General features: G+C 32.1%; 1 protein-coding gene across 2 annotated transcripts in view; it reads right to left on the minus strand.

Annotated features, from left to right (window-relative positions):
- LOC133185426 (diacylglycerol kinase zeta-like) overlaps positions 1-14,367 on the minus strand; it is a 66,476-nt gene that overhangs the window by 6,769 nt on the left and 45,340 nt on the right. For both annotated transcript variants that reach the window (XM_061320621.1, XM_061320623.1), the window contains 12 exons: positions 7,968-8,119; positions 6,645-6,700; positions 6,422-6,484; positions 5,359-5,432; positions 4,974-5,082; positions 4,440-4,639; positions 3,227-3,327; positions 2,714-2,793; positions 2,560-2,620; positions 2,073-2,283; positions 752-826; positions 244-312 (listed from right to left, as the gene is read on the minus strand). In XM_061320621.1, the coding sequence (XP_061176605.1) occupies positions 244-312; positions 752-826; positions 2,073-2,283; positions 2,560-2,620; positions 2,714-2,793; positions 3,227-3,327; positions 4,440-4,639; positions 4,974-5,082; positions 5,359-5,432; positions 6,422-6,484; positions 6,645-6,700; positions 7,968-8,119 (1,251 nt within the window). The remainder of the gene's footprint in view (positions 1-243; positions 313-751; positions 827-2,072; positions 2,284-2,559; positions 2,621-2,713; positions 2,794-3,226; positions 3,328-4,439; positions 4,640-4,973; positions 5,083-5,358; positions 5,433-6,421; positions 6,485-6,644; positions 6,701-7,967; positions 8,120-14,367) is intronic.

Genomic DNA, 14,367 nt, shown 5'->3' on the forward strand with positions numbered 1-14,367 from the left:
TGGTTTTGGCTTCAGAATATTCTCTAAGGTATTTTCGTCTACATGCTTTCATAAGATGTTTTAATGTAGCTGGGCATTAAGCCATTAATCATGTTTCATGTATTTGAAGGAAAAACTTTAAAAACTGAAACAGGAAGTACAAGTCGGAGAAATCCACACAATAGGATTTTTAATTACACAGGTGCAAATTAAAAAATAAACCAAAAAAAAAGGGGGATGCAACACCCCACATGCAGTATGCACCTGTTGTCTGAGCCGGGGGAGGGTGGGGTGAGTAAATTTTCCTTACTCTCAGGACGAGGAAGTGTGGTCCTGTGTTAAAAGAAACCACACAAAAACAAAAATATAAAAAAGTGTTTATATATAACAACAATATTGATGTTTGTTTCAACCAAAATGGTGTTATTACAACATTCAGATACTGTAGTTCTAAAGGTTTTTTTTTTAAAAAGAAAAACAAATTAAGCACATCTCTTAAAAGAAAAGTATGAGGCTATTAAAATGAAAATATAACATATATTAAATATCTTATATGTATATTAGGTAAAATAATGTGGTGTTGCTTTTACATAATAATTTTAAATGCATAATTAAGATACAATATCAAGTCAGACCATTCTCATAGCACTTGTTTAAGTATCATAAGAAATTTGAAAAAAAAAAGACATATTTCTATGTAATTCTTATAAAATGCAGATCTAATTAACATGCATCAAATAGTACATGTATATAATTAATATAAATATCTGACCTGTTCTCTCCAGGAGATTTTGGCACAGGTAGAGAATGCTTTTCATCATTATTATTATGTCGAGTGTCAGAAATGCTGTAAACAAGAACAAGTGTTTTAATTATGCTCTCTTATTTAAATGCCCTAAAAACAGTAAAAATATCAAACAATATGAAAAGTAGACATTTGCATTAAAAGATTTTCCTTACAAATTGCAAAGTGTAGCTTTTATTTTTGATAATAAAATTGCATTTAAATATTTATATTATCTGAACAGATTAAAAACATACTACACAAAATCTGTCTATTTTATTGAAATGGAAACTAGAAAACTGACAGTGTCACACATGGATCTCATGTTTATATAAAAGATCTTGAAAATTGACCTTGACCTATTGAGAAGTGAACTCAAACTCTATATATAGGTCTCTTATTAGTCCCCTACCGGTGAAACCGGAGGGGACTATAGGTTTTTTAATTGTGAAGTGAACCTTAGCCAACATTGAATGCTGAATTTTTGTGCCACATAAAAGTGTGTTCAGGAAAGTAAACAATTTTGACATTGACTGAATAGTCCTTCAAATTTGCAGGTGTTCATCAATCATCGCAACCATATGTAATCATAAATTAAAGTAAAAAAAAAAAACACCTCAGTTACTTACTACAGATAAAATTTAATCTTGACAAAGTGATGCCTAAATCTACTGGTATCTTTCCCAATGTATTCTCCATGTAAAGTAAATCTAAAGTCTGCAATATACATCCCAGTTAAGGTGATACAATGGTCATATCAATAACCTTGACTTCTGACCTTGACCTATAACCAAGTGACCCAAAATCACTATATATCTTCTTCTTATCATCCTCTAACCATTTACTTCAATCAAAAATATTTAAGCTAGTATATCACATCAATGTTAAGGGATACACCAATTATTTTTGACTTTTGAACTTGACCTTTGCCTAAGTGACCCCTGAAACAAGAGTTGTCATCCACCTTACTAAGTCAGATGTATGTCGTGTTTAGTCTCCAAATAATGTTTCACAAAATAATTCTAAAGGATGGGGAGCTAGACAGATATCAAATACTAGAGGGCACTTGCATCTTGATGTAGAGCCCTATTACAGTGCTTCTTAGAAATTACAGAAAGACAGACCAAAAACTAGCTCAAAACAAAGTCTGGAAATCATAACAAATAATATAAAATACAGCTTCAAGAGGGAAGTGTGACTGTATTGTAACGTCTACCCTGGGGACTTTGGTGGGGTGACTGGTATGATTGTATTTTAAGTCTTACCCTGGACATTTGGGTGGGGTCACATGTGTGATTGTAACTCTTACCCTGGGGACTTTGGTGGGGTGACTGGCATTGAGAAGGTGAAGACCAGGCCTTTGTCTTCCTGGGGTTTAGTCACCTCCCCATTTCCAGTGGAATGTTGAGTGCTGGACATGTCCGGGTCTAGTATATAGAGGTCCTCGGAGGAGATATCTGTTATGTAGTGTAACTGTTCCTGGGCTCGGTCAATACGAAAAAAGCGTTCAGCCGTTGTAGCTAGAAATATAGAACAAATCTGCGGTTTCATTGACTCAATGTAAAATAATTCCTTTTCCATGTGTCTTTAAAATTCAGCAAAAAATGATTTGAAGCAGATATGGTTTTTTTTTCACTTGAATCTGAATTATTACATTATAAATATCAAACATAATATCAAAATAAAAGGCAGTGCTAGATTTAACTTTTCATTATCCATCTAGGCATATATAATTTTATTAATTTAAAATTAAGTAAAACTCCTTAATTTAGAAATCTGGGCAACAGTGTACTTACAATCTAAGAAGCACCATTTTGAAGACAGAGGTTGTGATGAAGAGTTGAGTTCGTTGTTTCCCTGTCAATAAAAAAAAAATTTAATATCAGGAATGCATAGATGTATTATGGTTAATACTGAAATGATTAAGAAGGTGGCATACAAATGACATACCTGCTGAAGTTTGTTGATAATCTGTCTGACTTGATCCAGGTCTGCATTATTGTCTACTACAATTAGTCCTAAAGGGACAGCTGAAATAGACAAGATCACAATATTCCATTAAATGCTATTATTACATATTTTTATAAGCAGGCATATGCTAATAATGCTTTAAATTTCCCCTCTTTTTCATCTAGGGTGAATTATGTTGGTATGTCATGCTACATGATAATACTCGTCAATGCAAATTGATGATATTATTTCTCAAGCAACATGTTTTCATAAGCAAATTACTTTATTTCAAACCATTAACCCAAATCCCTCATATTTAAAGACTTATGATACAAATGACATGAAATCATGCTTCTGAAAATGAATGAAAAATGATGACAGTTAGGTTGAGAGGTAAATATTCACATGCTTTTGCTCAAATCAATACATGCTTGGTACATAATGCTATCACCACATCCACCTATGAAATAGTTGAAAAGAAGTGATCCACCACCACAGCAAACATTGACTTACATGCTCCCCGGAGGCGATCTTTGTCGTAATTCAGATGCTCATAGTCAGCCATACTGATACGGCTGACCTGTATTCGAAGTCGCTCAGGCATGGAAGGGGGACTGAAAAAAGCCAGAATGGGACTATAGATGGACTGAATCTACACTTAATCCTCCAAAACTAAGCTCAAGGTCAACAAAATATGAAAAAAGTTCAATTTCAACTGGCTAAGGGACATAACTCTTCTATATATTTACTTCATTTATTCTTGGACTTTCTGAAGAAGGACTCAGAAATGACTGTACATCAATCTTTTAGATGAAATATGAATTGCAGATATATTCAGTTTATCACATTTACATTGCAGCTTATTTATTCTATAGACTATAAATACTTGAAATATCTATAACAAAGGTGACTATATAGCTATAATTCAACTGATTATCATTTATATCTTTTTGGTACTATATGTAAAAATTCATGGGAGTGAATAATATGGTATTCTGATGTAAGCTATCTGACAGATAGAAAGAGTAAGAAAAGAGATCTTATATTGCAAGTAACTTTGTGTATCTCTTTGAACATACAAAAAGGTAACACAATTGTTTTATAAGTACATTTAAGTCATGTTTTTGGTCCTCGATAGTACAGAAATAACTTTTTTATTACTTCATGAATAAACTGACTGTACCGTTAAAACATAGTTATTTAAAAGCGACAACAAAATCTCAGCTTTACCAATTGGTATACAAAAACAGCTATCATTTGTTCAAAATGTATCCATTTTGTCATCCCCATGGCATAAAATATTGCCTTCATACTATCTTTCTGGAGATTTACAAAATGACACTAAACACGTTGATAACTCTATGATAATAAAATGAAAATACGTTAAAAAAAAGGAAATGACGAAGACTAGAAAGAAAGTCTACAACAGATAACTATATATTGGTGTTGGAAATATGTACCTCAACTCGGTCTTCAACAGAGCCAGACTTTAAATAGAAAAATTCTCAAAAGTTGTGTTCACTTTCTAAATTCTATGCCTATAATTCAACAAGTGTTCTTTAAATGAATACTTAATTCCAAATTATTAGTTTTTTAAAGGTTCTATATTCTTACATTTATGAAATTTATTTTTCAAATTTTCATGAAAAACCCTAAAAAATTGCTTTTAATCTGCAATTTTTAATTGGCTATAGGTACTGAGCCCTGCCTCTTTTTAAACACTTACTCATTGGCTATAGGTACTGAGCCCCTCCTCTTTGGTTTGGCAATCATATTGGCCTGATTCCGTGCTTGGATGACGATGGTTGAGGGCCGTAACCGGCACGGCTCCCCATCCACCTGCATTGGAATGGCCTTCAGAGTCTTTAGCTTTATTTCCCTGCATTGTATTAGCCTCTCTCCATGACCTCCCATATACAAGGTGGCCTAAAAGAGAAAGTAAAAGTTCTTTCCTTAATATATTATACAACATAAGATTACAGAAGCATGTGAATTATGTGATGCTATATAATAGAAAATTGATTTTTATTCTCTGTTAGAAAATACAATCTTCTGTACGTTAAAATGTATAGACTGTTAAACTGAAAAGTTGACACATTAAACATGTACTTCTCTGACAAAGTAACAATATATTAGGAAATTTCAAAGAAAAACTGTTTTATGATTTTTCCATCTGTAAAAAGGATCTTCGTCTAAAAGTGTGGAAAAAATAATTAAGACTTGCTCATTTCAGCGTTTCTAAAATTATAAATGGTCTCACCAAGGAGGAGTACGTGAAACCTATGACCTCTAGGTAACCGTCGTCATGGCGTTGTGGTTCAAATCCTGGTGTGTTAGGATTTCCCCAGGGTAACGTCCCACTTGCATACCTGTATAACATTGATGTAATAAAAATTGAAATGAAAAAAAAAAAAAAAAACAGTGAGGTCATGTCTGGACGGGATATATTTTGTAAGTTGGAAACCGATCTGCACTGTTTAGAAAATAATTAAAATACTGATTAAATCCTAAGACACTGACAATGGATCATAAAAATTCTTATATGTATGTATATGCAGATGTGCACAATAATTTTAAGCTTGAGCAAAGACCAATTTTTTTTTTTATATTTCATATAACCTTTAACTATTCAACATCTAACATACCTTGGAATGTTAAGGAATAATAAACAGTGAAGTTTCATTTCTTGGACTTTAGTGGTCAAGTCTTGACCATCACACTGCAACAAAGAACCAGCAACATTTAGTACTAAAAGGTCAAGAACATTTAGGTAGAATTTTTTCTTTAATTTTGACAATATTTTTTTGAACTGGAAGATGGAATTAAAAATCAGTACATCATACAGGGCATGAAACAAATACATGTATTTGTTCAAGATAAAAATTTAACAGCTAGCTTTAATAGAAAACAATTACAAAGTTATCTCTCTTTCCATGGAGCCTCTCGTTGACATTTAATTTTTTTTTCTTTCTTTTCATGCACCAATATATAAACTACAATGTCTTTAATATGCATATTAATTCAGATGTTTCAGTATCGTTCTTTTTTCTCCAGAGAATAACATAAAGCCAATGTTTTTGCTAATTATTACCCATTACTTAGAAAAAACAAGAATTCAGAGAGAATTTCATAGTAATACAATTCACTTCTATTATGGGGCCATAATTTTGTCAAAAATCCTCAAAGCAGAAAAAATGCCCACTTGATCTGTAACTTATACTTAAAATAAGTTCAATAAATCCAAGTGTCTAGGAAAAAAGTCCAGAAAATCTGCTGAATAAACTGACTAACAGAGAGACAAAAATATAGATGGGGAGGACACCCTTGCTTTAAGTTTTGCCCTCAGATCTGAGTATCTCATAATCACATCACAAACTATCTGGAATAAAAAAAGAAAGCCAATCTAGAAAATACATGCTGATTTCAAAGGTAATCTTTAATGTTTTTTTTTTAAATTAAAAATTCATATGCAAGTAATTTTTCTATTGTGAGGGTGAATCAAGCATGTATTTACTACAGCAGACCTTCTATGCCTTTATTTGTTTCAATCTAGTTTTAATTTGTACATCACTGGGCAAAGTGAATGCTGACAGAGGTGATTCCAGCCTTCAAAAATAGCCTACTGGTAATTATCTAAAAAGGTTCATAAAATGGTGCAGTTTGCAAGAACCATTCTGGACTTTAAATAATGCATTATCAAAGACTTACGATAAGTTGGATATGGTCAGCCAGGCCCTTCCAACTTCTCCTGAGCATGTCACGCCCACCTGCCTAATATCAAAGAATAATAAGTAAAGAATATTTAAAACATATTTGAATTTCAATTCCAAGCTGTCTTTTTAAATGTATACATATTGATTTTGAACAATATTTTTTAATTGGTCAGGTATACTCAAGTGTTAAAAATTGCTAAATTATCCTTGATACTTACACCTGCATAGAACATTTTGTTCCAAAACCTGCTGTTAAACTTTTCTGGATTGGCCTCTGCAATATAATTTTTGGATGGTACATGATTTAAATCAATCATTGAAAACTAAATAAAACAAGAGATGTTTGTAAAACACTTATGCCTCCCTCCAAATAATTAGAATTTTTCCAAGTCCATGGGGCATATTGCTCGATGGTATCCAAAACAGAACTTGCCCTAGATATTTTCATGATAAATCTGTATACTAAATTTCAATTCAGTATGTGCAACCTCTGCAAAGAAAATGAATGGAAACTGTAAATAATTGGAATTTTTACAAGTCCAAGGGGCATAACTCTGTCAAAAATTGCTTGATCGTACCAAAAACAGAACTTGACCTAGATATTCTCAGACCTATTTACCCATATTGTTGTCTCTCAGTATTTTTTATTAGATTTGTCAGTGAGATTTGGCATTTATCCGTAAGATTTTACTTTCCATTGATTTTACATATATTACTAGGTAAACCACCGCGTTTTGGCAACCCGACATACTTAAGTGTTCGAAATCTTTCTTTTTTAGTGATTAAAAAGCGTCAAACTGAGACATATCATAACGAAAACTATCTGCTAAAATCCAAACGAATGGATTTCGGATTTCCGTATTTTCAATAAGTAAAACGTGAGACGTATTTAAGACTCAAAATCCATACAAAGTAAGGCATAATAGTAAGAGTAAACAGGTCTGTATTCTTATGATAAATCTGTATACTAAATTTCATTTCAGTATGTGCAACTTCTGCAAAGAAAATGAATGGAAACTGTAAATAATTGGAATTTTTACAAGTCCAAGGGGCATAACTCTGTCAAAAATTGCTCGATCAAACTCAAAACAGAACTTGCTCTAGATATTCTTATGATAAATCTGTATACCAAATTTCATTTCAGTATGTGCAACCTCTGCGAAGAAAATGAACAGAAACTGTTGGTGGACCGACAGACAGATCGACCAACCTACAGACAGCAGCAAAGCAATATCCCCTCCCTTCTTTGAAGGGGGGCATAAAAATTATGCATATCAACTTAACTTCTTTTTTATGACAGTTAGTTTTAATAGACATATCTCTCAAGAAATTTTAATTTATCGTTCAGTTAACTTATAACTGGCCTTAAAATTAACCTACATATTACAACTGTACAGAAATTGTTCAACTTATGTACAACTTGTGGGATTTTCTCCCCTATGTTTTATACTTTTACAATGTTTAAGAATCCTTTTCTTAATACAGATATATGTTTATCAATCATTTTAAAATAAACTTGTGTTCAGTAGTTCTTCTTCTACCTCTGCTTTCATGGAATTCTAGAGCCACATGGGCATCAGCTCCGAGACTGAAGTAATTGTTGAACACATCTAAGGGTAGTTGGTCGGTTACTAACGGTTCATCACAGACGTCGTTCTCGGCCACAGCATTGGGAGAAACTTCTATGTTCCATCTACCAAATAAACTAATCACGTTAGTCACCAGGGAAAATAACAATACAAATCTACATTTAGATGAGAATTCTACAGTTTTTCATGTGCCTTGTTCAAGATTTCTATAAAGTTCCATGAATGTTAAAACATCATTTCATTCTTTCATAGGTTATGTTTTTTTTTTTTTAGGATCAGAAGTAAAATTTTCTCCTGTCTTCTGCCATTTACACTAAATTTAAACAAAAAATATTAATCTTTTTTTTTATACCCAGTACATATCATACAGGTATACTGAAATCTTATCAAACAAGCTAAGTACTGACATATAGAAAAACACAATTGAACTACCCTTTTGATTTCCCTACAGATATACAAGCAACCGAATTCTAATTGGAAATACTGCTGACATTGTACCGGTATATAGTTTATTAGTCAAAGCAATTCTGATGCTGCTCACAATTAAGTTCTCTATATGTAAATTTGGACAATGTTATTGTTCACGTCTAATTTATGGATGTTGGGGATAGGAATATTGAGGAATGATTTTCCCCTCGGGCCTTGTTTCCGTTGACCTCCCACCAGTAATGGCGGTAATAACTTCCTTATATGCTGATAAATAATTAACGTTCTGACGGCTGCATACAAGTCTTACTGATATAGACCAACAAATATAATCATATCCATGTATTCCTTGTGGACTTATTTACAATCCAATATTCAATGGCTTTGATGTGCAAATAGATTGCAAACAGACCAGACCAAAAAATATTATAGTAATCATGTATCCTGTCTTTTGACTTGAAGTATTACCCTCTTTATAATCAAATGAAAAAGAAATTAAAAATCCTGGCACTACGAACTAAAACTACCTTAAAATGCCTTAAAAGTATTTCTGGGATTTCAAAACCACACTGATTCTAAAAAGTAATAGGGCTGTATCAATATATCGATACATATCTATATTCAAGAATGTATTGTATCGAGAAAATAACTTCCAATATGTATCAGCTAGGCAGGCAGTTTTTCTTATAATTCTGTGTAAAAGTTGGGAATTTCAATCACCAAAGATTATATATTTAACTGTTTTTAATTAAAACTGATCAATAATGATATAAACATGAAGGAGATAGCACATAATAAATAAATATTTAAGGAATGTTTTTAAGTTCTGTGTGAGTTATTGGTGTGTAAATCACACAGACTTGTCACGTAGGCATATTTCATGAAGTGCGCTAGTGCTTCACGAAAATATGCCTACGTGCAAGTCTGTGTGATTTACACACCAATAATTCACATTAAACTTAAAAACATTCCTTATATTTACATTTTACAAGTTTAAGGAGTCTCGTGGGTGTAAGTTCCAAACATACGATTTTTGAAAAATTTTGTATGGTGAATTGTCAGTTCATAAGTAAACTCTGTGCCAAGAAAGAAAAATATTCTCCGACTAGTTTGTCAGGTAACAGCGCTCAAAATATGGTCATTTTTATTGGTCCTAAGTGTAATTTTACATAGGATTATATAGGGAAAACCGACAATACCTTCTACATTTTACTATTAAAAAAGACACAAACATAGGATTTATTTGAAATTTATACCAAATCATCCTCAAATATTCACCTTCTGAAAAATAAAAAAAAAAATTGGGTGTTATGGACTAAATTTTCTTATCATTGACAAAAGTTCAAAAACTTTTACTGGTTTATCTGTTATATTGATTTATCAGGAAATGCAAGTTTTGAATGAATTCATAATAAATGCAGAATGTGTACCCATCAATTTCTTACATTTAATTGTGTTTTAGTTTTAATCACCTATGTCTTCACAATAGATCATTTAATGTTCAAGGTCATAATTATAAGGTCAAGGTTATGAAATAAAATTAACTAGAACTGTCCAAAGTGGACTTATACCCCCAGCTAGGTTTTTCAGAGAAGGTGCCAAGTCACTAATACTATGATTGGTGTTCAGAATTTGTTTAAACATTAACTGGTAATTGATCATTATAAATTTTTAATAACTGAAACTAAGGCGTAGCCTAATTGAACATCAATACTGATTATATGGACCGAACAGGAATTATGAACTCTTCCTTTCAGTGACCTTGAACTTGCACAAATGACCTTGGATCAAAGTCCTGACACACCCTTAGGTCATAAGCAATCTTTGTGTAAAATGGTAACTCACCAAGTTTATCCATAAGAAAAATACGGAACCGGCATGAATTATGAACTTTTTCTTTCAGTGACCTTGAACTTGCACAAATGACCTGGATTCAAGTTTTTGCATAAGAAAGATATGGACCAGACACGAATTATGAACTTTTTCTTTCACTGACCTTGAACTTTCCCAAATGACCCAGATTCAAGTTTTTGCAAAAGAAAGATATGGACCGGACACGAATTATGAACTTTTTCTTTCAGTGACTTTGAACTTGCCCAAATGACCTTGGGTTAAGGACATGACACACCCTCAGGTCATGTCCTTCGGTTAAGGACTTGACACACCCTTAGGTCATGAGCAATCTTTGTGTGAAGTAGAAGATTCTAATGCTCCTCCGTAAGAAAGATATGGACCAGACATGTATGCACAGACAGCTAGACAAACGGACAGATGGACAAGGTGATTCCTATATAAACCCAAACTTTGTGGGGGGTATATTATAATAATAATTAATATAATATGCATTTATAGTACATGACCGGATGGTATTCTTGCATATGTTTTATATATATTGCAAGAGAGAATGCATGATCATATATCTCGAGAAATGTGCATGCTTGCAAACATTTTTTCAATAAACTTTCCAAATTTTAAGACCACAGGTCAAGGCCAATTGTAGGAAAGTTGGAATAAAAACTTTAATAAAACAGTGGCTTTACATCTTGAATGTCTAGAATATACATGTATATGTTATATGTTATGAGACTGTGTAGAAAATACAGCAACACTGATCATACTGATGTAGGAATAGAATCAAATTAAAATGCATGTATGCATCTTTTGAATATCATGTATAATGACAAAATTACAACAGGTATAAAAAAATATAGAAATAATAGAACGATGGTAAATAAGCATTCTGTGAGTATTGCCATAGCAATACTAGTCCCCTATTGGCAAGTGAAATCTGGTTCCCATGAAAAATTGAAAATGTCCTCATTCAGTCAAAAATCAATGAAGCGGAATGAAATTCAAACTTGATCTATCAATTAATTTAAAGTCTCATTTAAAAAAATTAGCTCAATATGTTCAAGCTTTTAAAAAAAATGTGGAAACCATTAAAAATTTAAAAGGTCATAATTCTGTCAAAAATCAATGAAGCAAAACCGAATGCAAACTTGATCTATAACTCATCAGGATACATTCACATACCAAAAATGAGCTCAATATCTCCAAGCGTTTAGAAAAAAGTACGGAAAACCAAGTGGGACAGACCGACAGACAAAGAGACAGCTAGACAACTAAACAGACAGACAGATAGATGGGCAGACAGACGAAGAGGAAACCTATAGTCCCCTCTGGTTAAACTTGTAGGGGACTAATAATCAGACTGCTTTAAAGCAAAATTTATTCCCCTTAACACACTGCATACTTTACAAATAATTCCTAAGTTGCATATAAATAAGTATTTCAATCAACTTAATTTCATAAGAATATTTTTTAAGACTAGTCAATATATAAAATATTAATTATATTCAACTAGTACATGTGTATTACAGACTGAGTCATGTCAATTAAGATATATACCAGATTTAGAGCTAGATATAGGCTGCTTGAATTGAATCATTATCAATAACATACATATAAAGGATGAAAACAAAGGAAGCATAAAACTTATGAATATGCAACATCTATGATTTTTCAGTTTTATGAGGACTACAGTGTATATATATTCATGGTGGGGAATAGATTATTGAAATGTGTTTCTCACGTTCCAGCATGCACCATACTTTTGAAATATAATCTCCAAATATTTCATTTTATTATTGAAATGCATACTGCATGTATATATAATATATACAGTGTACTCTACATGTAAACAATAACGCACATTTATAATTAACACATCATAAGTACCGGTACGCTTATCTTGCTTAGTGCCAGGTTTGTGTCATCATATTGTACAGAAATCAGGGATAAAAAAGTTACTTCACTCAAAAATTTCATGTATTCTAATTGAGAAAAATTTATTAGAGCAATTAAAAGAAAAGGAATAAAGGTTTTCAACCTAAAGGTTCTTATAATCAATTGACTTTATAATTTTGAAAGAAGAGGTAGGCTATAGTAAACAAATCCAAATCTGCAAGCAGAAATATATATATGTACATGTAATTCTTTTTCTAGGCAAGCATTCATGTACAAAATTCAGTGACTCAGTGGTATGCCCCTTTCTAAAATATTTCGTTATTGATAATTAACTAAAATTTCATTTCATATGATGCATTCTAGTCCTATAATGACAAAAAAATATATCCTTATAAATTATATTCAATAACCTGTAGCAACCTTGACATTAATATCAAATACTCCCCAACCTTTGACATTGTCTGTTGGGTAAAGCATCTTTCCTTAATCAATGTTAATACACTTTGTTCATGGAGCCACAATCTGTGCACTGGACATACAGAATCCTTTTCATTGTAAATTTTTCTGATCTGCTCCTTATTGAATGCATTTTACAGATGATAAAAATAATAATATCAGGGGAGTAGCTACAATTGTGGCAACTGCCTCATTAGATTTTTCAGCAACATCCCTGAATACATTGCAGAAAATATTTGTTTTAAAACTAATGGTTTTTATCCCATGTTTACCCCTTTATCCCGTGGATATCACTCATTGGATATTTTTTTTTTGATATTTGATAAAAGGAATGTCCCGAGATTTGTGGTTGGATATGATTTTTATCCAACTTGTGTGCTTTTATCCCCTCGCCAAGGCTCAGGAATAAAAAAAATACACAACTTGTTGAATAAAAATCATATTCAACCATATATCATGGGAGATTCTATATATATTTAACATTTAAACAAATCTATAAAATGTTGTATTTTCATATAAAATTAATAAAATATCTATTGTTGCTATGTTATGTTGCATTTCCATAGCAAAGTCTAAATAGTGCCTATATTTCTTTGTAACAAGAATAAAAAGTAAAATGTAGGTATAAGAAATAAAATATCATTTTTTGAGTTTCATCGGGATATGACATGAAGTTGGGGTGTGATCAAATCTACTAAAACATCCTTTGGGCATTATAGAATTTGATCACCTGACCGACTTCATGTCATATCCCAATGAAACTCTAAAAATGATATTTTATTTCTTAAATGTGTTAGAAGTTTGAAAATGTTGAAAAAACATTTTTTATTTAATATATTAAACCTTTTTAAAAAAAAAAAAATGCAGCATCTTATGATTAAATGCAAACTGAGGTTTAAATATTGAAACTTGTAAACCTTACGAAATTTCTGTCCAAGACAAGTATGATTTTTTCATTCTATGCCTAAAACCCTATAAAAGAACAATGCATTTTTCTTCGGGTGGCTTCGCCCCCTGAACCCCCCTTCATAGCTCCTCCCTAGACCTGCTGTGGGCTAAGGTGCTCCCCACATCCCGGCTGCAATAGTTTTGCCTCACTATAGAATTTTAAGTCAAGCTAAGTCCCTGAATATACCTACAGTAATCGTTAACACACAAGATTGTTGTGCTTACCTTGTCATTCATTTTGTAAACACTAAAAATGCAGCACATTACAGAAGTTGTTGAACGTGAATGAATCGCTAAAATGTACATAGAAATGATACCCATATTCTTATTATTTTGTTCATCATCTCTGACATTTCATTAATTAAAAGCGAAACACCCTGAACTATTGTTGAGACCCCGGGTTTCTGATTGAACACGGTGAAAATGAAGGTGTTTACTGAAAAACCGGAAGTGCATACATTTATATTTCTGATTGTATTTTAATGAATCTAATTCACTGAAAACTCCTAGAAGTATTGCTTTTTTATTATTTTAATACGAGTGACCATTTAAGACTGCTTAAGAATTATTTTCAACTTAGCTTTTGTTTTACGACTTATGTGCGTCATCATGCGCAGAAGGCGCGAATTTTTAAACCAGCGACCTGCCTTAAAAGCACCAATAATATACTCAATATTTGAATTTCTTGTTGCCCTATATCGTTACATTTTTATTAACATCTCTGTGGCCTCATTGTGACGTCACTTTTGCTCGAGTTTCACCGTGTATATTTCTA

The sequence above is a fragment of the Saccostrea echinata genome, unplaced genomic scaffold (genome assembly GCF_033153115.1).
Source record: "Saccostrea echinata isolate AGI-Se365-2 ecotype Australia unplaced genomic scaffold, CSIRO_AGI_Sech_v1 ptg000012l, whole genome shotgun sequence".
In the NCBI taxonomy this organism is placed as follows: domain Eukaryota; kingdom Metazoa; phylum Mollusca; class Bivalvia; order Ostreida; family Ostreidae; genus Saccostrea; species Saccostrea echinata.